Here is a 24508-nt window from a genome sequence, read left to right as displayed (position 1 = left end):
AAAAATGCAGATTTAGACTGTTTACTTAAGGAGTCACAAAAAGGCATCCATGTAAGGGTTAGTGGTTTCATGTCTAGTATATGATCAAGTTTTCATATGCAGCTCTCCAAAAGGACAATTGGGTTTTTCTTTTTAGATCGGGCTACTTTGGGTGGGCGCGTGATGCAAAGACACAGAGTCCAGATAAATAAATTGTGTCCAGTAGGGCACCAGTCAGAACCTCAGAAATCGTGGAGGCACCAGAAATAAGGAAATGTCACTATGGGCATTAAGAGAAGGCCCCTGCCTCCAGGGGCTGCTCTCTGCTGAACTGCAGTTGGGGAATAGGAACTGGCAAATATGCATGAGGCATAGAACTAGGCAAAGTGTTGACTCGAATCTGCAGCATTAGGCCCTGGTTACCCTCCCTGTCTTCCCCCAGGAGGACCCAGCAGTAGGTGAAAGTGCAGGTCACAGCTACTCTGATTATGGCAGTCACAGTGTTAAAGTGGGCAGGTGTCACTTTCTTTTGGAGAGTGTCAAGTGAGAAAGTTAGAGAGAGAAACAGAGAGATGAGCTGAGCAGGGTTCGCTAACATGGTGGAAGCTCTGGCTTTTGGAGGAGGTCTTTTTGCAGCAAAAACGTAGGATAAGATGTTGTCTGTCTGCCTTTTGGTAGCAATGACACCTTCATCCTTTCTAAAGAAAAGATAAGTGGATGCTTCTCTGTCAAACACTTCTGTCACTTCATATGGGTTATGAATTGTCCACTCCCCTGAGGCTGACCCAACTGTTGAGAAAAGCCATCCTGGCTGATTAGAGAATTTCCCTTCCAGTCACAGAATATGGGCATTTTGAAGTTAGAATAGTCTGAATAACATCTCCTTACATTAGGAATCATCGGTATGAATTTCAGGGGGAAAACTGCAATGAATGTTAGACCTAAGAGTGCCTAAAAAGGAATCTTTAGTTTTATGAATGTTACCAACATGGAGAGAAGTAGAACATGGGGAGCTTCTCACAAGTGAAGATTAGAAGTTATGGAATATCTTCAATGGTGTCAAAGAATGGCACCATCTTCATACAAAGAAAGAGGAAGCCTCAGGTGCCACTTATTAGGAATGAGATGGGCGTGAGGATGGCTTACTGGGATATTAGAAAGGAAAGATGTCAGGATGGAGGAGAGAGCATCTGTCCAGGGGAAGAGACTGTTGCCCTCATACAGGTCAAGATTCCCCTAGCCGCCACCATGGAGGAGGACACTGGAGCTGCTGGGGGAGACCCAGGTAAACTTGACAGGGGAAGGATGGGAAGCAGAAAATCACCTCGTGAAGAAAGATGCTTGAAGGAAAATATCATGACTCTCTACCTCACTTCAGTCCTACTAAGCCCCTTTTATGGGGGTGGGGTGGAACAAGGAAAAAAGACACCCGACTTTTTGTGTCAAGGAGCTGTGTTGATTTTACTCTGTTTCTGAATACGTGACTGGAGATGAAAGGGTTTACTGAAATGGGTATCAGTTAAAAGGAGTCTCAGAGGGTATTTAGAAACCCATACCTGAATAGTAATCTCTAAAACACGTCAAGAAGTGGGCATCTCTCCCCAGTGAAGATCTCCAGGGAGGGGGAATCTTCTTCCTTCCAAGGAAGGTCTAGTTTATCCTTCACAGAGAACAACAGAGATCAGAGCTTATCCCACCTGTATAAGAAACCCTTTTCTATTATACCTGACAAAGAGTACCCCAGCCTCTCCTGAAGATCCACTCGAAAGGGACCCTCTACTTCCTGAAGCAGGCCTCTGCCCTTTTGGACAAGTCTTAATTGTTGGGAAATTCACCTTATAGACTGAACAACTTTCATTACTTCTTTGTTTTATTACAGAGGCAGCCTAAATCTGCCTCTAACTAGAACCCATTGTTCCAAAGCCTCACAAACAAATCCAGTCTTTCTTCCACATGACAGCCATCTATCTGAAGACAACTATTGTCTCCCCAGTAAGTTTTTCTTTCTATAGGCCAAGTCATCCTCCCTTTGTTCAATATGGCCTTCCTGGACACTCTGCCTAGCTTTTCAACGTCCTTAAAATATGGTACCCAGCATTGAATACAGTACTCCAGGGGTGGACTGATCAGGATAAAGGACAGTGGGATTACATGCTTTTCAGTGCAGCCTGAGATCATGGTAGTTCTTGGAGATGCTATATCTCGCTGTGGACACACTGATTTTGTAATCCACGAAAATCTCATTTTTTCTCCAGAATAGGATTTTCATTTTGCCAACTAACGGTAGAAAAACAGCAAGAAATGAGGTAGGGATGTAAATTCGCACCCATTCTTTACTTGGAGCTTCGTTATTGTGGGTCTGAGACACCCTGGCCAGAACTTTGCAAGTAACAGTCGTTCAGTAAATGATTGAAGTGCAATGAATTGAATAGAGCAGGGGCAGTGGTCTTAATGTTAAGCAGACTCCTACAGCCTTGCAAAGTACTGGGTCTGTGCCTGATTTCAGGCTCCTCCATCTGCCACAAAGACTGGCATAGGAAAGACTCAGAACAAAATAATGCCTCTGGTGCTGCCAATCTGGTACTATGCACTGAAACAAACACTATCTGCTCCTCTCAAGCAGGCCCCAATTTTGCAATACAATCAGTCCTTCTCCATAGGCAAGGCATTAAAGCATTCATCTACGAAAGAGCCAGATAATCTCTTCTGTTGCCAGTGTACCCATCAAGGGATTTTTAACCTGAAAGTCTCCATCAAGCAGTAGAATTAACTCCCTAAGATGGTGGGGCCATCTTTTCTGGAGATTTTACAGCTGCCGAGTTTGCTGCAAATCATTCAAACCCCTTCCATCTTACACTAATAAAAGCCTTTCCCATCCTTCCTGGACACAATGCCATAAGGATGATGGCTGTGCCTGTCCCATTTTATAATCTATGAGCCCTTATATTTTTAGGCTTCTCATGTATTTCTGCATCCTTTCCACGCATGTAGATAGATACACCTTAGGGGCCCTATGTTTGTCAAGGGCATTGCTTAAGTCAAGGCAGCTGCATGGTTTTTTTTTTTCCTTCTCCCCCTTGCATCATTTAAGGCAGTCTTAGCAATACTGCTCAGGACTTACATGTCAAAGGATTAACTTTGTTTGCTCTTAATTCTGGGTACCATCTAGGTAACACTGACAGCCGGAGGTGAGTCAGTATTACTAACACCTCAGGCTAATCTTTCTTGAACAGGCCAAAGCTTCAGCCTTCTACTCTTTCCCTTAACTGGACTTTTGACTGTTATTCTTAAGTGAATAAAAGGCAATTCTTCAGGCGCTCCCCCCCTCTCCCCGGGAGTGATTGTTGAATACACACTATAAGAATTAATCTATCTCAGCTTCTTAACCTGGGAGAGTCAGTGAACTCGGATGAGGGGAAAAGACATTTTAATTTTCACTAACCTTTGGTTTTCTTTGTAATCCCATGTTTTATTTGAGGCATTTAAAAGTATTATAGACTTCACCAGACTGCCCAAGGGCTCCAGGACACAGACAAAAAAGTTGAGAACCCCTGCCTATCTGAACTTGGTATGATAAAAATGCTGGTATTCATCTCTTCTCCACTGGATCAAGTAGTTGGTTAAAGTTAGTGGAGTTGGTATTTTGCACAATTTTAGAGAGGCACCTTTCCCTTAGTTACTTTCCCTGAACTAAAGGAAGGTATAAATGTTGGAAGACAGATTCTATAAAAAAAAGTTAAAGAGATGGGATTTAACCGAGGAGAGAAAATACAAATTATTGCACGAAGGATGATAACCTTTAGTTCCATCTGTGCTTAAAGGCAGAATAAGAAGAAACAAGCTAGACATGTGTACCATGAAGACATTTGAAATTAGAGATGGGAAAACACCGTAAAGTGGAATCTCAAAATGGTCACCTCTGATGAGCCATCTGAGATGGCTTAGCTGTCCTATTATTGGAAGGTAGGAGATGAACTAGCAGGCTTTGCAAGGTTTCCTCTTCTCCCTTTTATTTGGACAAGACTCTTTCTCAAGGACAAAAGCCCTATTTGAGGCATAACACATGTTAATTCATGTTTTATGGAAAGTCTTTTCCAAAATTGAAACAACAAACAACTCCAGCCCATGGATCCCCTGCAAGAGAGCTACCTGCTCACTGCAACCAATCCAACATGGCGGTTCTATTTGGACATTTTCCACTCTAGGTGGCCTATAATTTCTTTTGGCATCACAAGCCAGAGGACCAAACATCTAGAGCACAGAATTGAGATAACAGCCTCTTGTCTTGTGATTTCATAAAATGCCTCTTTTCCAGTGGCTATGGGAAATCTCAGTGAATTGGTTTGAGACTGGCATGTCCAATCATACCATGCTTAGGGAGGTTTTGACTTAAAAAAATAAAAAAAGATGTTGGCATTTGTTTGAAAGGGATAACGGTCACATGTAGAAAATCAGTCAGTAAGCCCTTGTGTTTCTGGGATCTTTTTCCCTTCGTGATCTGTTCGATTGTATTTGCTCTCATTTCTTTGGAGCCACACTAATCTTCTGTCTGGTTGCTAGGCCTCACTTGTCCATACTATTTATTTTACATACATCAAACCATTCATATCATCTTGGCAGCACATGAATCCAAGAGGATGGATAAGGAGCATTTTTTTAGGTATTCAACTATTCAGATGCTTCCCATGTAGGAAATCAAATTCAAAGGCACAAATAAACCTGAAATACAAATTACGAAAATCCTCAAGTTTTAGTTAAGAAAAATCGATAAACCGAGGCACAGATAAGTCAAACAATTCGACTAAATCCTATAGGAAATCCCTTTAGAAAGTGAATCCTTTCCCAGGTCCTCCTCCACCTGATTTCACCAAGGACTCGTTTCCTCCCAGGTTATCTTTTCATATATTTGGACTAACCTGTGGTTAGTCAAGGGTTAGGATTAGCCAAATGGCAGGAAAATGACCAAAAATTGCTTTGTTTTCAGGACAAAGACTAGGATTGCTGATCTTCCAAGTTTCTTAATGTTTGCGCTTTAAAAAAAACACCTTTTTCTTGTTTGTTTGTTTTAACTCTGATTGAAACATGGTTTAGAAAACCAGGTTTCAAAGCGTAGTTCAGTAAGACTCTACCCGCCTCTCTGAGCTGATCTGGTGTCTTCTCTGCCAAGTCCCTTCAACTTTTCTGTGCCTTGGCTTTCACATTCGCAGCATAGGGACAACGGCACCTTTCTTACAGGATTGCTTTGGGTATTAATTAAAAAACTGTTAAATGCTTTGGGCCACTGGGAGATAGCTGCTAGTGTCGAGTGCTTCCATGCTGCCCCACCCACCCTGTAATTCTCATTTACCTTCCTCTAGTGAGACAAGCATGTGTGTACTCAGGCAGGAAATGGAGAGAAGCAAGTCTGTAGACAGTGATGGAAGAAAATGATGAGTGAATGAATGAATGAGTGATGTAGCTGTCAGGGAAATGTGAGGCTCTGGCCAAGGTGTGACAAGCAGGTGCTTTCTTAAAGTGCTCAACCTGCAACAATTAATCAAGTCATCCTTGCTTTTAATCACATTGTTTTGGAAACCAATTAAAGCCTCTCTTCAGCTGTCTTTCAGAACCAAGCAGTCTGCTTTGCAGCCTTGATTGGAGTAGGCTCTTTTAGTCATTCCGGAATGAGAGGAAATGGTTTGGTCTAGTGACTATAATGGCCCCCAAGCAAGAGCCCTGGGGTATTTGTTGGGTGGCCACAGTTTAATTCACTGGCAGCCAGGAATGGTGGTCATGGAAAACAGTCAGTCACCAGTGTGAAGTGCCTAGGCATGAAACCACTAGTTCTTGTATTGAATGATAGGCATTTTTGTGCTGTTGCTTTTTTTTTATACATATCTAAATATTGTATGGTGTTTGCATGTAAATATGTAACCTGCATTTGTAGGTACCATTTTGTGGCATGCAGTTACTGGAATGTACAAAAGAAGTCTCGCTAATCTTTACAAAGAGTTGCAAACAGAATTACAAAACACGTATCCCAGCATGTAGGATTCTCAGAGCTGCAAGTTAACAAGAATCTTTATTTGGTTCACTTTAGGTTCTGCAGCAACCACTCAATATTAAAAAAGAGGAACAGAAAATTAAGATGTACAAAAGATGTAATATCCCTTTAGAAAGCAAATTGTCAGAAATGTATTTGTATTACTGATGCTCTCTCCTCCTATGTCCCCTCCCACCCTCTCCCCCAAAAAAGACCCTTGAACTAAACAAAACTGTGAGAAGTATGGTGTGTGAGTGTGAGAGTGTGTGTGTGTGTGTGTGAGTGTGTAAGGAAAAGAACTAAACTTCAATGGAACATGCTCTAATCTTTAGTTTATTTCTGGTTAAAAATATAGCAATCCAGTGCGGTGTAATAAAGAAATCTGCTTCAAACAGAGCAGAAAAACAGCTAACGAGAAGCAAAGCAGAGTGCGGAAGTCTGGGCCGTACCCAACAACGTTGTATGTGGGATCCTCTTTCAAAGGGATTTCCCCAATGTGGAACTGAGGTGTTTGTCTATGGATCTGTCCACACTCGATATAGACACGTACATACACGCACAGGCATGTCAAGGTGTTATCTCTAGTGACTACTGATCAGAGAGGGACAGTCAAACATGGCGGTCTAGCTTATGATTTGGGTCAGATCATGAAGCCACGCTGGCAGAGTAGGCAGAAACACACTGCACCTCCTGGTCTGACTGAAACAACACTTGGGTTGTATGTTTTTGCACTGGTTTTTGTGGGGAGGTTGAGGGAGGGAGGTAGAGATTTTTTTTTTAACGAACTTGGGAATTTTTTTTTTTAGCCACTGAATTTTAAAATATGATCCTGTTATTGGGAACTGAACAGCTTCAGAACAGGGATAGTGCATCTTTAATGACTATGCATATCTACCAGTGGGGAAATCAAGGCAGGCATTATTACAAAGATGGTAAAACCAATGAACTTAAGTGACATATATCATAGGAAACAATACATCCTTAAGGGGCTGTCATTACCAATGGTGGCGTACAAGGGACATGTTGGAAGCCTGAATATACATCCTGCATACAAAGTGCAAAAATACCACATGCTCTGAGCCCAAGCATGATGTCGGAATCTGTCCATGGCAAGATGTACCAGACACATTGACTGCATTCATTCCTCTTCTGAATAATTGCCCTGGTTTCCCATCTAGACACTCCAGTCTCGACCTGAATCCAACTCCCGGACCTCCGGTAGCATGGTTTCCCTTAGGAGCTGGTGTGTGGGTGACAAGGAGGCAAGGGAAAACACTTGGGCTAGGGACTCTGATGCCAAATACAAAAATGAACCACTGGTGCAGATGTGTCTGTACACACCCATGTTTGGTTAAAACCTAGGCTATGAGTTGGGGGTCAGGGATTTGGCCTTTTCAAGGAAAGCCAATGGGGCAGTGTTGGAAAATGGTAAGATTAATTAATTTAGATGGGTAGAAAAGGGGAAGACATTTCTCCCCCCACCCCTTAACATATGTATATGCCCATTTGAAGACAATAAAAAGGGCTAGTTTCCCTACCCATTGGGAAAAGACAGCTTCTATTCCCTCCACTCTATACCCATGAATGCTCGTCACCAGGATATCTCAGACCTGAGAGTGAAAAGAAAGTATTAACTACCTTTCTTTCCACCTCCCAACCCTGATGCTGGTGTCTTAAAGACAGCTGCTTCCTTCTCCTTGCTTGACCCAGCTCAAAAATGAGACGCTCCTCCGGGACTTCGCTCTTTGGCCGCCGTGTCCTTCCTCTGCCTACTGGCAGCAGCTTGTCCTCCTTGTCGTGAGGGTGACGGTGATGACAAAGGTGATTTGATTTTTGCTGTTGATTTCCCGAGATCCCTTCTCTTCTCTTTCCGTGTCTAGCTGGGAGGGCTGGTGTGTCGGCCACCTTCTGCCATGTCACACAGCATAGTGTTATACAAGCAAAGAATTTTGGCTAAAATCCAAAAAACATTACCCAGAAAAAAAGGCAAACTGTGAGTGATACCCAATCATGTTGTTCTTCTGTGAAAAGACTTGGAAGTTGTTGTTGGACAGTCAGAGTTATGCTCGTTCCCTTTTTTGTTTAGTTTTGTGTTTTGTTTTCCTCTCCTTTCCCCCATCTGTATGTAGAACTGTTACTTTTGCTAGGACAATCTCATTAGATGAAAAAGTTAATAAACAAAATGGCGACTCCAATGTTTAGCAAGATCACCATGACTACCAGAATAGGAGCTGAGCCCTGGAACAGAGAGAGAGAAGGAGAGGTGAATTTTATGGACACGAGAAATGCAAAACTTTCTCTTTATTGGATACACCCTACTTCCCTATAAACCAAACAATTGGGAATTAAAAGGAAAGAGGGATGGCAGATCGCCAACAGTTTAGGGACCAGTGGGGTTAAATAGGACCAGAAAAATCAGGTGAAACCAGAGGTTGCCATGTATACCACTCTCTAATTGGGACTATCAGTGGCTGATTTGCAAATAGGGTAGTGAGCAATACTAGCTCTTCCTCATTTTCTACCTGAGATGATGGATCTCAGAAGTACTTATGGCCTTGACAGAATGGAGCACAGATCCCTCTGGTTACCCCTTCTCAAGGATAAGTGATCGATGACTCAGGCAGACATATATGAGCCCCCATGGTGGATGTCCTTGTTGGTGACCAATTCAGAGCGGCCCATGTCGTCCACACCGCCCCACACTCTAGGAGACCTCACCCTTGAAATTCACTGCCACACAGCCCTGATGAAACAAAGAATCCTGCTTTTTCAAGAGCATACGTCTATGTTACTTTCCCATAGAAACCATTTTCCTATCCGCTCTGCAGTCCTGGAGGCTAATTGCTGGGACTCCCCTCTCCCACTCTAGTTATTCAAAAACCATGGATGAAGGGGGAAGACCTAAGTTCAGAGCCTACGTCAGATGCTTCCTAGCTTTGTGACCCTAGCGAGCAAGTCCTTTCATTTCCGTCGGCCTCAGTTTTGTCCTCTGTCAAATGGGTGTAATGATGGTACCTTGCTCATAGGGTTGTTATGAGGACAACATGTAATAACAGAAGCTAGTGTTTATATAGCACTTTGCAGATCTCTCTCCCTCTCCCTCTCTCTCCCCCCTTCCTCCTTCCCCTCCCCTCCCCCTCACACTTGGCATTTTCTTCAGCTTCTTCCCTAAATCCTGGAATGCTGAATCCCTGCTTAGATCATCCAAATGCTCTCTAATTTGATCCTCACAGTAATGCTGGGAGTTAGCTGCTGGTATCACCTCCATTTTATAGATAAGGAAACACTGAGCACAGCACAAGTGACTTGCCCAGGGTCACCCAGCCAGTAAATGTCAGAAGAAGGATTTGAACTCGGGTCTTCCTGACTCTGGCAGCTAGGTGGTGCAGTGGGTTGAGCATCAGGCCTGGAGTCAGGAAGATGAGTCTTCTTGAGTTCACACCTGGTCTCAGACACTCACTAGCTGTGTGATGCTGGGCAAGCCACTTCATCCTGTTTGCCTCAGTTTCCTCATCTATAAAATGAGCTGGAAAAGGAAATGGCAAACCACTCCAGTGCCTTTGCCAAAAAAAAAAACCCCAAATGGGGTCACGAAGAGTTGGACATGACTGAGAAATGAGTGACTGTCACTGCAGCGAATCCACCGAGTTCAAATCTGGCTTCAGACACTTACTAGCTGTGTGACCCTGGGCAAGTCACTTTACCTCCATTTTCCTCGACTTCTTCATTTGTAAAATGGGGGTGATAATAGCACCTACCTCCCAGCATTACGGAGAGGACTGAATGAGATCATATTTGTAGAGATTCACTATGTAAATGCTGGCTATTAGTAGAGTTTTGCAAGTTAAAACTAAGCTATTGAGCTAAGGGGTCTTCTCTCTGTCCCTTTCTGTATCTTTGTCTGTCTCCATCTCTGTCTCTGTCTCTTTCTGTATCTTTGTCTGTCTTCATCTCCATCTCTCTGTCTCTCTCTCTGTCTCTCTGTCTCTGTCTCTGTCTCTCTCTCTCTCTCTCTCTCTCTCTCTCTCTCTCTCTCTCTCTCTCTCCCCTCGCTACTTGGCATTTTCTTCAGCTTCTTCCCTAAATCCTGGAATGCTGAATCCCTGCTTAGATCATCCAAATGCTCAGCCCTTGGCCACAAGAGCATCTTGGCTCTGGGACTCTCTTTCCAACTCTCCCCCGCCCCACCCCGCCTCCACACTCCCAATCCTCTTTTTGTCATGGTCCCCTCCAGCCCAGGGATTTCTAACAGCAGCTTCTCTTCAGCCACAGTTGCTGTCGTTGGGCAAAATTTGTCTGAAACCAATCAGTGGCCCTGTCGCACCTCAGTATGATAGGAAATCTGCAGTGAGATTCCTCGGAAGCTGCAGCAGCTCCCACACGCCAGCCCCTCTAGCCAGCCTGGTCGGCAGAGTGGACCGCATTGGACAGGAAAGCTAATGACAGAGGGGATGGGGGAGGAGGAGGAGATGGAGGGAAGGGCAGAGCCAGGATGCTCTGGCAAGCTTCTGTGGCCCCTGCCCACTCTGCCCAGCAGAACCGTCTGAGTAAGGGACCCACCACAGGAACTCAGGCTAGAGGTTTCCTTGGGAAACACATCTGCCAGATCAATAGGGGAGAAGGGCCCCGCCTGGCATCTTAGGACCAGGTTGGTGTTTCAAAGCCACTCTCGCCTGGAAGACACTGACCCCCATATCTCCTTGAATCAAAACCAGGAGAGCTCAGTGTGTGCAGGCTGCAGCAAAGAGCAGACACACCCTGGGCCGCAGGCCTGGCTTCGGTTTCCAGGGATTGTGAGAATCCTGACTATTCCTTCCAGTCCCTTCCTCGGCCGTACAGATAAAAATAGGTAAACTGAGGCATAGGTCCCTATTCAGCTGTTTCTACTTGGCTGATTTTTAATTCAAACTGCTCTGTTTTTAACAGATTTCTTTACAAAATTACACTAGGTAGGTAGGTAGGTAGATATTTTAACCAGACATAAATGAAAGATTAGTATGTGCTCCAAGTTAAGCCTGGATCTGCAAGGTTGGGGCCTTGAGTTGGGCAGAAGTCCTAGCCTCTTAATGAGGAACACTTTACATATTATCCTATCTCGCCAGGTCTGAAAAAGCCTTACAATCTCCCAAACTGGATCTAGCACTCTTCTGACTTGTTCCTGAGCTCTGATGAGGAGTATTCTAGGTATCATTCTAGTCAGCCTAAACCAAAGGGTTCTAGACTCTCCCAGACTGGCTCCAGCTGTCTTCTTTCCTGAGCCTATGGGGTCTGAGCTTTGATGAAGAATGTTCTGGGTATCATCACTATACCAGGCCTAGACTGAAGGGTTCTAGAATCTCCCAGACTGGCTTCAGCTCTCCTCTGCCATGGGCCCTGGGCAGGGGCTTTGCAGCAGAGGCCATCTAACTGGGCAGCATTTTCCATCTGTCTCTGTCTCATCCTTCTGATCTATTTTAAAGAAGCCTCCACACTGGCCCTATTAACATTTCCTCCTCTGGAGCTCACTGATTCAGTTCACTTGGGGCATGGTTGGGGGGGGGGGTGATGGAGGGAAGAAAGGGGCGGCGGGGAGAGCTGTCTCCCAAGCCTTGGAGCTTGTTGGAAAGGCTTACGTGGTCGCATAGCAACAAGGTCAGGGGAGCCAACCACAGGGAAGGATTTTGCAGAACCTCTCCCAGCAGCCAGGTAGCTACCCTGGATTGGTAAATGTGGCTCCGTCTGCTTGCGTTCCAGAACCCTTTTTGAGATACTGACTCCCCAGCCCTCCTTCCTCCACCCCCACCACCCTCAACCTCCTGGGTTGAAACCAGACTCAGCAATTCTGAGCAGTCTGCTACTGGTCATCTCTGTGCGTCTTTAAATCCCCTCTCCGAACATGGAAGCGCATCATTGGGTGGCTACTGCGGCTGGTGTGGGTTCTCACATGGGAAGCCAACCTGCCCCAGCCTAGAGGAACAGGACCCCGGCTGAGGAAAAGCAATAGTCCCCCTGCCCTCCATCAGTAGCCATCCAATTGAACCTGTTCACGTTCCAGGGGCCTGAGACCCAGGGAGACTGATATAGCCGGCTAAAAGTCCAAGGGCTGAGAGACTGGGGGGGGGGGGCAGCACAAACAAGGTTGCATTGTCATAGAGGGCTAGGGCAAAGCTGGCTACTGTACCAGGGATTCTGGAACCTAAGGAGAGATTGCCTAAGATCTCACAGAGGGAGGACTGGAGGCTGAGACCTGCAGAGTCTCTGGGGCAGGGCAGCGGCCTTCTCTCCTTGGGTGGTCTGAGTCTACAAGAGGCTTTTTTGACTGACTGGCATTTAGCTAATGGGTGTCTGCCCAGGATGTACAGATATAGCTGTGTGGCCCCAGCAAGCCACCTGACCTCCCTCCTCTCTGACTTCTGTATCTGTAAAATGGGGATAAAAAGAGCACTTGTACTGCCCCTCCCCCTGCTAATTATTCTTTCTGTCTTGTCTTCCTCTAGACTGTCTAGAGACAGGTAGGTGGTACTGTGGATGGAGCGCTGGGCCTGGAGTCCAGAAGATCCAACTTCAAATCCAGCTTCAGGCACTGACTAGCTGTGTGACTTTGGACAATTCACTTAACCTTTGTCTTCAGTTTCCCCATTTGTAAAATGGAATAATGACAGCACCTATCTCCCAAGGTTATTGTGAAGATTAAATGAGATGATATTGTGCCTGGCACACAGTAGGTGCTTAATCAATGCTTGTTCCCTTCCTTCTTATATTTGCATCCTCAGTGCCTGCATGGTGCCTGGCACACCTTGGGTTGTTTCTTTCCTTCTTTTATCTCCAGCACTTAATACAGTGCCTGACACACAGTAGGTGCTTAATCAATGCTTGTTCCCTTCCTTCTTATATTTGCATCCTCAGTGCCTGCATGGTGCCTGGCACACCTTGGGTTGTTTCTTTCCTTCTTTTATCTCCAGCACTTAATACAATGCCTGACGCACAGTAGGTGCTTAATAAGTGCTTGTTTTCTTCCCTCTTATATTTATATCACCAGCACTTAGTACAGTGCCTGGCACATAGTGGTGCTTAATAAAGGCTTTATCATTCATCAGTTATATTCATTCATCAAATGAGATGATGTATACAGAGAACTTTGTAAATACCATTGTGCTATAGAAATGTCACCTGGGAGAATATCTGTAACGTGCTTAGCACAGAGCTTGGCACACAGCTGGCACTTGATAAATGTTCGTTTCCTCCCTCTCTTCCCTATTATATTTATACCCTTTTCTGTGCAGAAAACAACACGAATCTGCCGACACAAATTCCCTTTCACTCTTGTCCCCAAACTAGGCAGCTCCCTTTTCCAAAACCAAGGCCTCAAAGCCTTCCTCTTTCCCTTCCCAACGTCACTAAAATTGTGCCATCAAAGGCAAGTTGTTATTCCCGTCCAACAGGTGAGCAAACTGAGGTCCTGAGGGGGGTGAAGTGATTCGCTCAGGTCACATGCTAAGTGAGAAAGCCAGAAACTGAACACAGCCTCCTTCCAAGAAGTTATTGCTCTCTGTCAAAGTGGGGACATGTCTCCATGCTATCTCCAGGACAGTTGCCAGAGATCTCTGACTCATCCGAAGAAACAGGTTCACTGGCAATTAAAGTAACGGGAATTTCTTGATTTCCAATCCAGTGCTGATACTCGGGCGACTCTTATCTCTAAAGGAATAAATATGTAGCAAGTGTCTTGGGTGCAGTGGGTTGGGGGATGTACTTGGAGATGGGAAGAATCCTGTCGCGTCCACTCAGGAGCCATGTGACCGGCTTTGGGCTAGTCACTCAATCTCTGGAGCCTTGGTTTCTTTATCCATACAAGACAGTAAGATTATGGTGAGATGCAAAGGAGATCATGTATAGAAAGCAATTTGCCTATTAGCACCGATTAAACGTCTGCAGTTGTTGTTCTGACTTGAGAGGTCATTCCAGGGTTCCCCAGAAGCCCAGTGGTCCCAGCACAGCTGAGCTGTTTCTGGCAGGAGCTGGAGGGGCCATGGTGGTTCTCAAAGTGCCAGCGATGGTCTGCACCAAAGTCACCATCTCGCTTTCCCCCCTGTACTTGGGCCTTATGTCAACCCCAAAGCCATTCACCAAGGGGGTGCCAGAATGAGTAAGAAATGGGCCCAGGGCCTCAAGCATGATGGCCTAAGTCTGCGGCCCCTTGGAGGTAAAGACCACGGAACCAAAGCCTCTTCCCTCTGATCAGGAGTGAGGGGAATAGGGGCAAGGGCTCTCCTTTTGGTCCTCAGGTGCCCACTGAGTAGATGCTGCAGATATTTAATGAGAGAGAGAGAGAGAGAGAGACAAAGAGAGAGAGACAGAGAGAGAGAGAGAGAGACAGAGAGAGAGACAGAGACGAAGAGAGAGAGGGAGACAGAAAGAAATAAGCAAGACAGAAACAGAGAGACAAAGACAGAAAGAGAGATAGAGAGACAGAGAGAAAGAAAGAGGAGAGACAGAAACAGAGAGAGACACAGAGAGACATAAAGAGAAACAGAGAGACAGAGAGAATAGTGGATAGAGCACCAGCCAGTCATGAAGAGCTGAGTTCAAATCCAGCCTCAGACACTTACTAGCTGTGTGACCTTGGACAAGTCATTTAAACCTATTTGCCTCAATTTCCTCATCTATTGAACGATCTGGAGAAGGAAATGGCAAACCACTCCAGTAATTTTGCCAAGAAAACCCCAAATGGCATCAGAAAGAATCAGACATGACTGAACAACTGTCAGATTAATCTTTTATCACATAACCCTCAGTGACTCCCGCTGCCTATGGCAAAGCCCAAATTCTTGCTCTCAAAGCCCTCTACAATCTGACCCCAAATCACATCTTCAGCCTGATTCCCCTCTCACTGCTCCCTTATGTAAATCTTTTTGAATCAAACCTCCTAATTTCCTCCCTCTGCACTTTGTTCATCCTGTTCCCCTTGCCTGGGATGCCTTCTCCCCCCTTTTCTGCCCAAGTCCTACTCATCCTTCAGAGGCCTAAGTCAAGGCCATCACTTCCATGACAGTATTAGAGCTAGCCCATGCTGCTCATTTTCTCCTGAATTCATAGCACACATCGTCTGTGACTCATTCGGTGACTAATTGGATACTATCTCATGACATCTTCTAGGATCATGAGTTGCAAGAGACCTTATAGATCAGTTTGTTCAATGCTTTACTTTACAAAGGAGGGAAGTGAAGACCAGAGAAGGAAAATGACTTACCCAAAGTCACTGTGGTTGTGAGAAACAGAGCCAGGATTTAAGCCCAGATCTGCCTCCATATGCCCTGATCTGATACTTTCATCTTATAGCAACTCTCTTACACACCTGCACTAGACAGACGATGAGCAGCCCAGTGGAAAGACCGTGTCTCATCTCATCTTCCCATGTATCCCCTGTAAAGCTTCACACATTTGGGGTGTTCAGGAAATACTTGTTGAAAGGAGAGTTGAGATCCGGGGGACAGGAGGCTCCAGCACCCAAGCCAAACTCCCGGTCTTGGGGACAGGGTCACAGACTGCAAATGTGGTTTCTCTCATTGTCAGTGCAGCATTGAATGTATCTGGGATCGCTGAAGCTGTCTAGCTTCTTGTTAAGTGGGGGCTGGGCTAGAAATGGGGGGAGCCCTCATGGGCCTGCTGCTGGGCCCACCCTCTTACTCTAAAGCATCCTCTTCTCATTCTCTCTGGTGTTCCAGAAAGTGAGAATGTCCACGAGACCATCCTCCCCTTGGGAATAGGGGGCTATGTGGATGGAGCTGAGGTTCCGTTCTTGACCTGTTATTGTACGTGCCTGGCGGAGGGCCAGGCAGGAAAGTTAACCTCTCCATCTCCCTCTCTTCCCGAGCCCGACCAAAGCAGGCCAGGGAGGTGGCTCAGTGAGGTCCCAAAGACCCCAGTTCTGCCTCATTCACCTTGCTAGCTCTGTGACCCCGGACAAGGCAGTCTCAGCTTCCTCTCCTATAAAATGGGGATAGTAATCACACCTGCCTCCCTGGCTTGTTGTGAGGATCGAATGAGATACTCATAAAACACTTTGCAAACCTTAAAGCACCATATAAGTGCTGGCTGGTATTATCATCCCAGACAAACAATTCTCAGACTGCCCCATGCCTGCCTAATAATAATTGTGATAATTATAATGAAGAAGGAGAAGAAGGAGCAGACAGAGAAGAAGGTGGAGGAGGAGGAGGAGGAGGAAGATGATGAAGAACTAACATTAATATAGCACTTTCTATGTGTTAAAAACTTTACAATGATCTCATTGATCCTCACAATAACCCTGAGAGGTAGGTACGATTATTATCTTTATTTTAAAGATGTGGAAACTAAGGCAAACAGATTTTTAAGGTGACTTGCCCTGGGTCACACAGCTGGTAAGTGTCTGGGGCTGTTGAACTTGGGTCTTCCTGAACCCAAGCCTGATGCTCTAACCATTACGCCACCCAGCTACCTGACAGATGTACCAATCACTTAGCCGACTGGAGGAATTATTTCAAAGAAGCTATAAAATTGTATAGACAGGAGGGGCTTTTCCAACCAGTTCAATACCAGAACAGGATGAAGGACGTTGATTCTAACCACTGTCGAAACATGTTCTCCGGAAATGGAAGCCCTTTCAGGTCCTGTGCAAAGAGTACTGGGTAAAACCACGTCATTCATTCTGTCGCCAGAGGCCTAGCTGGATACATTTTGTAATAAAACTCTTTTGAAATAAAGCAGGGCTGTTGGACCTGCTGGGTCCCTCCGCACCAGGATGGGAGGCCATGTGAGCCTGATGTGATGATAACCGATAACAAGGTCGTGCCTTTGTTGACTGTGTCATGGAAACCACATAGGAGAATTCCTTGGGGGCCCCCCAAGCACCATTCCCCAGGGTTCCATTCAGTGGAAGAGTGAAAAAGAAAGCCACTGAGCAACAACACAGTCAGACCTCTGAAAGACCCTCCTCTTACCAGGGCTGGGGAACGTAGCGCGGCAGTTAACACCCCCAGGCGCTCATTTGGGGAAACCAAGGCACAGAGGGATGTAGAGGTAGGATGCTTCCAGCCTGCCCTGGCTGTCAATGGCAGAGCTCACAAATAGGGTCTAAGGTCTAGCTCTATGTAACAGTACTCCCTGGGGGGAAACCTGGCTGGGCTTAGGAAAGAGTTATTTGTCTGCTGACAAGGAGAGGCTGTCAAAACTCCATGTGACTGCGGTGCGATTGTGAGGGGAGGGGCAGCAGCTCATTCTCTCCTAGGCTACTGGAGGTGCGCAGCCCCGGCCCTCCTGAGGAGGATGATAACAGAGGCTGCTCTGGCTGGGAAGTCTATTTACCTGAGTTTGTCTTATGCAGAGTGGAGCGTACAAACCCATATTTCTCACCAGTAAACACCCAGGCCCTTGGTCACATGAATTTTTGACTCTACACAAATGCACACAGCTGTTCACATGAGATCATCATGTCACCAGCGTCATCCTCTCAGACTCAATTTCCTCCTCTGTAAAATAGGGACAATAAACCATCCCAAGGTGGTTGTCAGGACTAAATCAGGTAACTAAATCAGGTATCTGTCTTTAAAAACTGCTGCCTCTTCTCAGCCGGTGCAGGCCACCTGAAACATCTGATGAGGCATCTTCATGGGCTCTTTGAGACCTCCCTCTAACAGATACCCACCAGCTTACGGGCACTTTGAGATGGCAGCTCTGCCCAGGATGTCCAAGGATAAACATTTATTCAGAGTCTCCTATGTGTGAAACTCTATCCTGGGCACTGGGGAGACATTGACAAAAATGAAACTATGCCTGCCCTCAAGGTGCTTCTTGTCTATCAGAGGAGATAAGATGTATGGAGATAAAGACAAAGGGAGGGGAAGAATGGAGCCAAGAAGAGATCAGGCAAAGTGTCATGGAGTGGAAGGGAGAGGAGAGAGAGGGGGGAAGAAGAGACAGAGACAGAGAAACAGGGAGTGGGGGGAGAGACAGAGAGAGAGAGAGAAGGGAAGGAGAGAAAAAAGATAGAGAGAAGGGAAGGAGAGACAGACAGAGACAGAGAGAGACAGAAAGAGGGAAAGAGAAGGGAAGGAGAGAAAGAAAGACAAAGAAAAGAGAGGAAGGGACAGAGAAGGAGAAAGAGACAGAGAGACAGAAAGAGAGAGAGAGGAGGGAAGGAGAAAAAGAGAGAAGGGAGGGAGAGACAGAGAGAGATAGAAAGAGGGAGAGAGAAGAGGAGAGATGTTTTATACACAGAAATGGTAGATGGAATGATGAGAACAGCCAGTAATCCAGTTTGCCCAGAATAACTGACTGCATGTTTCCCCTCCTCGCTTAATGGGACCTCCGTGTGTGTGTGGGCAGGAGTTATATTGCAAAGGGAATTAAATCCTAGGCTAAAGGGTTTCTTTCTTATACTAGAGATAATAGGGAGCCATGGAAGGTTTTTGAGGGGGGGAGTAATTTGACAAGACCTATGTATAGCATAGGGGATTATAGCAACTCTTGAAGTAGACAGAGAACCGGGCCTGGAGTCAGAAAAACCTGAGTTCAAAACTGGTTTCATTTACTAGCTGTGTGAACCTGGGCAAGTCACTTAACCCTGTTTGCCTCAGTTTCCTCATCTGTAAAATAGGCTGGAGAAGAAAATGGCAAACCACTCCAGTATCTTTGCCAAGAAAACACCAAATGAGGTCATGAAGAGTTGGACACAAGTGAAATGACTGAACAAAAAAAAGATGAATTGGAGTGGGGAGAGACAGGGAAGTATAGGCCATTACAAATTTTTATAAATATAATTTTAAATAAACACAAGTATAATAATGAGACATATTAATGCACAATGAATATCATCAATATATGAATATTATAAATAATTATTAAAATAATTTTTATAAATATAATTTTTAAAATTATCAAGGCTATTATCATAGTTCAAGTAAGAGGAAAAGGGCAGTGGCTAGCAAAAGTGCACCACTGCAATGACAAGATATGGAGTTGGAAGGCCCATGGAAGGTGAGGGAGAAAGAAGAGCCAACCATGGCTCTAAGGCTTGGCCCTGGAGGGCCAGAGAAGTTTGGAAAACAGTTGGTTTTAAGGGGGAAAGCGATGAGTTTGGTTTTGAACATTTGAGTGTGGGATGTCCATAAGACACTAGGCTGGAGATTTCCGGTAGGCACCTGGAGATGTGGGTCTGGACTCTGGGAGAGAGAGAGATCAGGGCTGCTTTGTCCTGGGCCTGCTCTTCTCCCTCTACATTCTCTCCCTTGTTATTCTCATTTGCTCCCATGGGTTCAATTATCATTTCTCATCTCTACACAAATATTCCCAATTCTCTATATCAGGCACTATTCTCCTTATATGAAACACCTTGACCCTAAGTGATGCCCTCCATGAGGGAGGTGTGCTAGAAGAGAGAACTTTCTGACCCTCTGAACAACAGCCAATTTACTCCAGGCACCATATTGGATTTTATCATTGCCTCATCTTCATGCAAGATGACATCAATTCTAAAACTCGCATTTTCTCAGTCGCCCCCCACCCCAACTCCGGGGGTAGTTAGAGTGGGTGGTGAGTGGACATCTGGGAGCTTCTCCCAGATCTTCCATTTAAGGAGGTGGGCCAGAGCAGCTGCCTTATCATTCCCCACTTGGCTGAAGGACTTCATCAGACCCTCTCTCTCCTCTCTCCCCTTCCAAAAACCTTTCTAGTTCCTGTGTATATGCTGTCTTTCCTGATTAGACTGTGAGCTCCTTGAGGGTGGGAATGGTCTTTTGCCTTTCTTTGACTCCTCAGAGCTTAGCATGGTGCCTGGCACACACTAGGTACTTAATAAATGCTTACTGACTGGTTTAAGGCCACCTCTGCATTCCCCTGATCCCCACCTTCTATTTTCCCACCTAAACAAGCTCAAACATATCTTAGTGACCTAAGGAATCCAAGAAGCTCTTTGGTACCCAAACAGAGAACATATTTCTTCATCCTTCACCCTGCCAATCATCGGGCTTGTCTGAAAATAGCCACACAGACACACGATCTCACGAACATATATATCCTAGCTGCTTTGATGAGGAAAATAAAGTTGTAAGTGGAAGCTGGTATTTTGGTCCCAGCAAGGGGGGAGGGGAGATGAGAAAGGGGGGGACAACTGCATCTTCGTGTGTAAGTAGATGGGGGGGCAGGAATATTTTAAGAATCAGCCAACTGGTAAGAATGACAGATGGTCACAGAGACTTCAGGTAGAGGCAAAAATAGGCCTGCTTTGCGACAGGACAAATCTCATGGATGCAGCCCCGTCTCTGTGAAGATGAGGCATGTTCGTTCCCCCAGATGGCCTCCTCAAGAGGCACTTCCTGAGGAGGGGTGGGAATCTCACTTAGAGAGAAACAGACAGAGAGACAGAGGGAGACACAGAGACAGAGAGAGACACAGAGACAGAGGGAGACACAGAGACAGAGGGAGAGACATAGAGAAAAGAGAAGTTTCCTATAAGGACATGGGGGTATCCCGTTGCTATAACAACAATGATGTCTAGAATTTCAACAGTACTTTAAGGTTTGAAAAGCACTTTATGTATAGGAACCCACCTGGTCCTCATAACAACCCTGTAAAGTAGGTCCTATTATAAGTTCCATTTTACAGATAAGGAAACAGACCAAAGGAGGTTAAGTGACTGGTCCAGGGTCACGCAGCTAGTATATGTCTGTGGCCGAATTTGAACTCAGGTCTTCCTGATTCTAAGTCTTGCCTTCTAGTCACTTCCACACCCAGATGACTACTGAAGGAATGCAGATGGGTTTCAGATGGGTTATAAGGGACTCGGCCCAACGTCATGGAAAGAACGTTAAGATTGGCAATAACAATGTTAATAATAATATAACAATACATCATGACAATATAATAATTCATTCTAATATATTATAATTATATGATAATATAATCTATTATAATATAATGATATATAGGACTTTAAAGCTTGCAAAGCACCTCACAAATATTACTCCTTTGAGCTTCCCGACAACCCTGGGAGCTAGGTGCTATTATCACCCCCCATTTTACAGATGAGGAAACTGAGGCAGACAGAAGTTTAAGTGACTTGCCCAGGGTCACACTGCTAGTAAATGCCTGAGGCCAAATTTGAACTCAGGTCTTCCTGACTCTCAAGACTCAGTGTCTCATGACATCCGAGAGTGATAAGACCTAAGTAGCCATGTGGCCAACGGGGAAAATCATCTTGTCTCCCCAGGAACCTGCCAAGAGAGGTTTCTTTTCAGCCACGACATCTTATGACCCTAAAAGCTCTTATCCCCTTTGAACATGCTACCTGCACACAGGGCCAGGTTCCCTTCTGGTGTGTGGCCCGGATGGCCAAGGAAAAGGGAGTGTAATAGATTCATGGATGGAATCCCAGCATGTTTGGCCCAGAAGGGCCCCAAGAGATAAAGAGGAAACAAGCCACTAATCCTAGTCCTGTGTGTGAAATTCCCTATTGGAAATCAGGAGACCTAGTTTTGGTTCTAACATCTACTCTCAGGTGTAGACCACCACATGGCAAATGGTAAACTTAGTATTCTTATGGCAGATTATAAAATGTCATTTGTATAGAATCTAGAATCCAAATGACCAGGAAGCTCACAATTCCCCAAAGACTGAAAATTTCTGCCTTCCCCCAAAACTACAACTACCCCCTGTGCAAGGTTATTAGAAAGAGTACCGGCCCCGGAGGACTGAGGGGTTAAAATCCCATTCCTGATGCCTACAATACCTGACTGACCTTGGGAAAGTCACTTAACTTGTTGGAGCCTCTGTTTCCTCATCAGCAAATGAGGGGTGGGGTGACACTAAAGGCCCTCTAGGGTCTCTTCCAGCCACAGATCCTGGGTTTTTGATAACTCTGGTCATCCTGAGGCCCCTAAAGATTCTATCGTGATCATATGCTGTCAATCTAAACTTGAAAGCAGGTAATCCATGTGTGACCTCTCGGTTTACCAAAATAGTCAACCAGAACATTTCATTTCCCATTCTGGATTGAATTCTGGATTGTGGATATTCTGGATAAATGGCTGTGTAAGCTTTTGGGTAACTGAGGTGTAGGGGGTGAGAACATAGGGAGGCAGGGGCCAGAACATATGCAGGTCATGATCCCTGCTCTTCAGCAGCTGGCATGCACGGTGGCATAGTGGGTAGAGTGCTGGATTTGGATTCAGGAAGACCCGAGTTCAAATCCTGCCTCCAGGACATATTTCAGGCAAGTCACTTAATCTCTCTGAGCCTCAGAAACCCAGTACTTGGATAAAACACATCTCACTGCCAAGCTGCTGTAGGTCTTCCTTATGTGCCCGAGGAGCTAATGGGGAAGCTCTCCCTGGCAGCTGAAATTGGAGCATCTGTGAGGACCAGGAGTAAGAACCTGAGCCTTTCTTCCATTTCCTCCTCTCCCAACAAAAAGCAAGTATGAGCCTTAGTCTCCTCGTCTGTAAAACGGGGATAATGACATCTGGCACATTCTGTTTCACAACATTGTTGTGAGGGTCAAATAAGATGAGGTGGATACATAAACACCAGTTACTATTATTTTTGACCCAGGGACCACATCCTGATGTGTTTTATGAGACTAGCACTTAAACCTGGGGAGGGTATATGAAACAAGATAAGGTGAAATGCTGTTCCCACTTCTGATATGTATGAACCCATTCTACTAACTTCAAGACTATCCCAACGGATAAGCCATCCCACTTCCTTACTGCACCAAGTGAAGTGCGAACCATCCCACTATATTCAAGACTATACCAACAGAGAAGCCATCCCACCTCTTTATTTCTCCAATTGAAATGCAAACCATCCCACTATCTTCAGACTATACCCATGGGTAAGCCATCCCACCTCCTCATTTTTCCAATTGAAGTGCGAACCATCCCACTTACCTTGGGTCTCTCTCTGAGCCCTGTGGAGGGCCACGCCAAATGCATCCATGCATCCTCTGTACACTTGAGAAGAATAGCTCCCATTTCTATGGGGTTTTAAGGTTTGTGAAGTGCTTTCGGCACAAGCCTGAGAGGTAAGTAGTGCAAGTATTATTACTCCCCATTTCACAGATGAGGGAACTGAGGCTCAGAGAAACTAAGCGACTTGCCCATAGTCACACAGCTAGGAAGTATCGGGGGAGGGATCTGGACCCAGGTCCTCTGGCTCCAAGTCCAGGGCTCATTCCACAGGACCACAATGCCTCGCTTCTGTCTGAGAGTTCTCCACACCCATGTCTGTAGACCCTAAGCCCCCTCCCCATCTCTGCCTCTTGAAGCCCCTCACTCCTCTTAGGGCACAGCTCTCCAGAGCTTCCTCCTATGAGGGGGCTTTCCTGCTTCCCACCGTTGCTGACGCCACCCCAATTTCTATCTGTTTGAGTCTGTGTCTGTCTCATCCCCATACCTAATAGAAGGGAATCTCCTCAAGGGCAGGGGAGATTTCATTTGAGTCTGACACTTAATAACTACCTGGCCTTTCTGGGGCTCCGCCCACAGAGAAATCCACCCTTTGCCGGGGCCATCTCCCATGCCCGGGGCAGCCTGTTGTCACCTCCGTCTCATAGAATCTCTTACATCCCTCAAGACTCAGCTTGAACACTATCGTGTCCATCCCAAGCCCTCAGAGCCTTCTCTCACCTTCCCGAGAGATCATATCAACCCTGAAACTCATACTGCCTCAGTAGCCCCTGCCCTTAAGTCAGAGTTAGAGTTTCCCCCTCTGATTAGAGAGGGTGGCAAGCTCTTCCCAAACCCTCCATTTAAGGAGTGTGCTCAGGGCAGCCTCCTAGCTGCACTTCTGAATTTCAGACTTCATTCCCCTGAGTACCCTGCTCCTCAGATTCTTTTCATGTGTTATTTTCCCCCATTAGATTGTAAGCTCCCTGAGGGCAATGTGCATATAGTAGGCACTTAATAAATGTTTCTTGACTGACTGGCTGGTCCCCTCAGCTGCAAGTACCCTCCCCTTCTTTAACTACCTTATATATGTGGATGCTATCTCCCTCAATAGAATGCTGGCTTCTTGAATGGCAAGAACCATTTCTTTTGTTTGTTTTTGTTTTTCTCTTTGTATGTGCTCGGCATTTAGCACATGGCTGGGCATATAGTATGTTCTTATTAAATGCTTATTGATCGATTAATGAATTGAATGAGGGCAGGAACTGTACCTTATCCAAACTTGGACTCACCCCCATTCACTAGCACAGGGCTCTGTACACAGCAGGTGCTTAATAAAGATTTACTGAATTGCCTGCTGGGCAGTGCAGCAGTTTGTGATTTCCTGATGAAAACAATATGCTTTCTATCCACTGGGGATGCCATTTGTTATTGATTCCTTTACCTGGCCCCTTCCCACTCAGTCTCACAGATCCAGCCCACCTCCAGCAGGGGTGTCCAGTAAGGGGGTGGGGGCGGGATGGAGGAGACACAACTGATCACACATTGGGAAGTATGACTGTGGGTGATGAAGGTAGCCCAGAATCTTGGTTAGGTCACTGGTGGG

The 24508-nt window shown here is 45.7% G+C and overlaps 1 protein-coding gene across 1 annotated transcript in view; it reads right to left on the bottom strand.

Moving 5' to 3' along the window:
- Positions 1 to 6021: 6021 nt before the first annotated feature.
- The window catches only part of JPH3 (junctophilin 3), a 187262-nt gene continuing 168775 nt past the window's right edge, over positions 6022 to 24508 (bottom strand). Inside the window, exon 5 of the mRNA XM_036751601.1 lies at positions 6022 to 8239. Coding sequence (XP_036607496.1) covers positions 8159 to 8239 — 81 coding nt within the window. The 3' untranslated portion in view covers positions 6022 to 8158. The remainder of the gene's footprint in view (positions 8240 to 24508) is intronic.

This window comes from Trichosurus vulpecula, chromosome 3 (assembly GCF_011100635.1).
Source record: "Trichosurus vulpecula isolate mTriVul1 chromosome 3, mTriVul1.pri, whole genome shotgun sequence".
Classification (NCBI taxonomy): Eukaryota; Metazoa; Chordata; class Mammalia; order Diprotodontia; family Phalangeridae; genus Trichosurus; species Trichosurus vulpecula.
The sequence above is the reverse complement of the archived record's forward strand: the minus strand, read 5'-3'. Positions and strand labels throughout refer to the sequence as shown.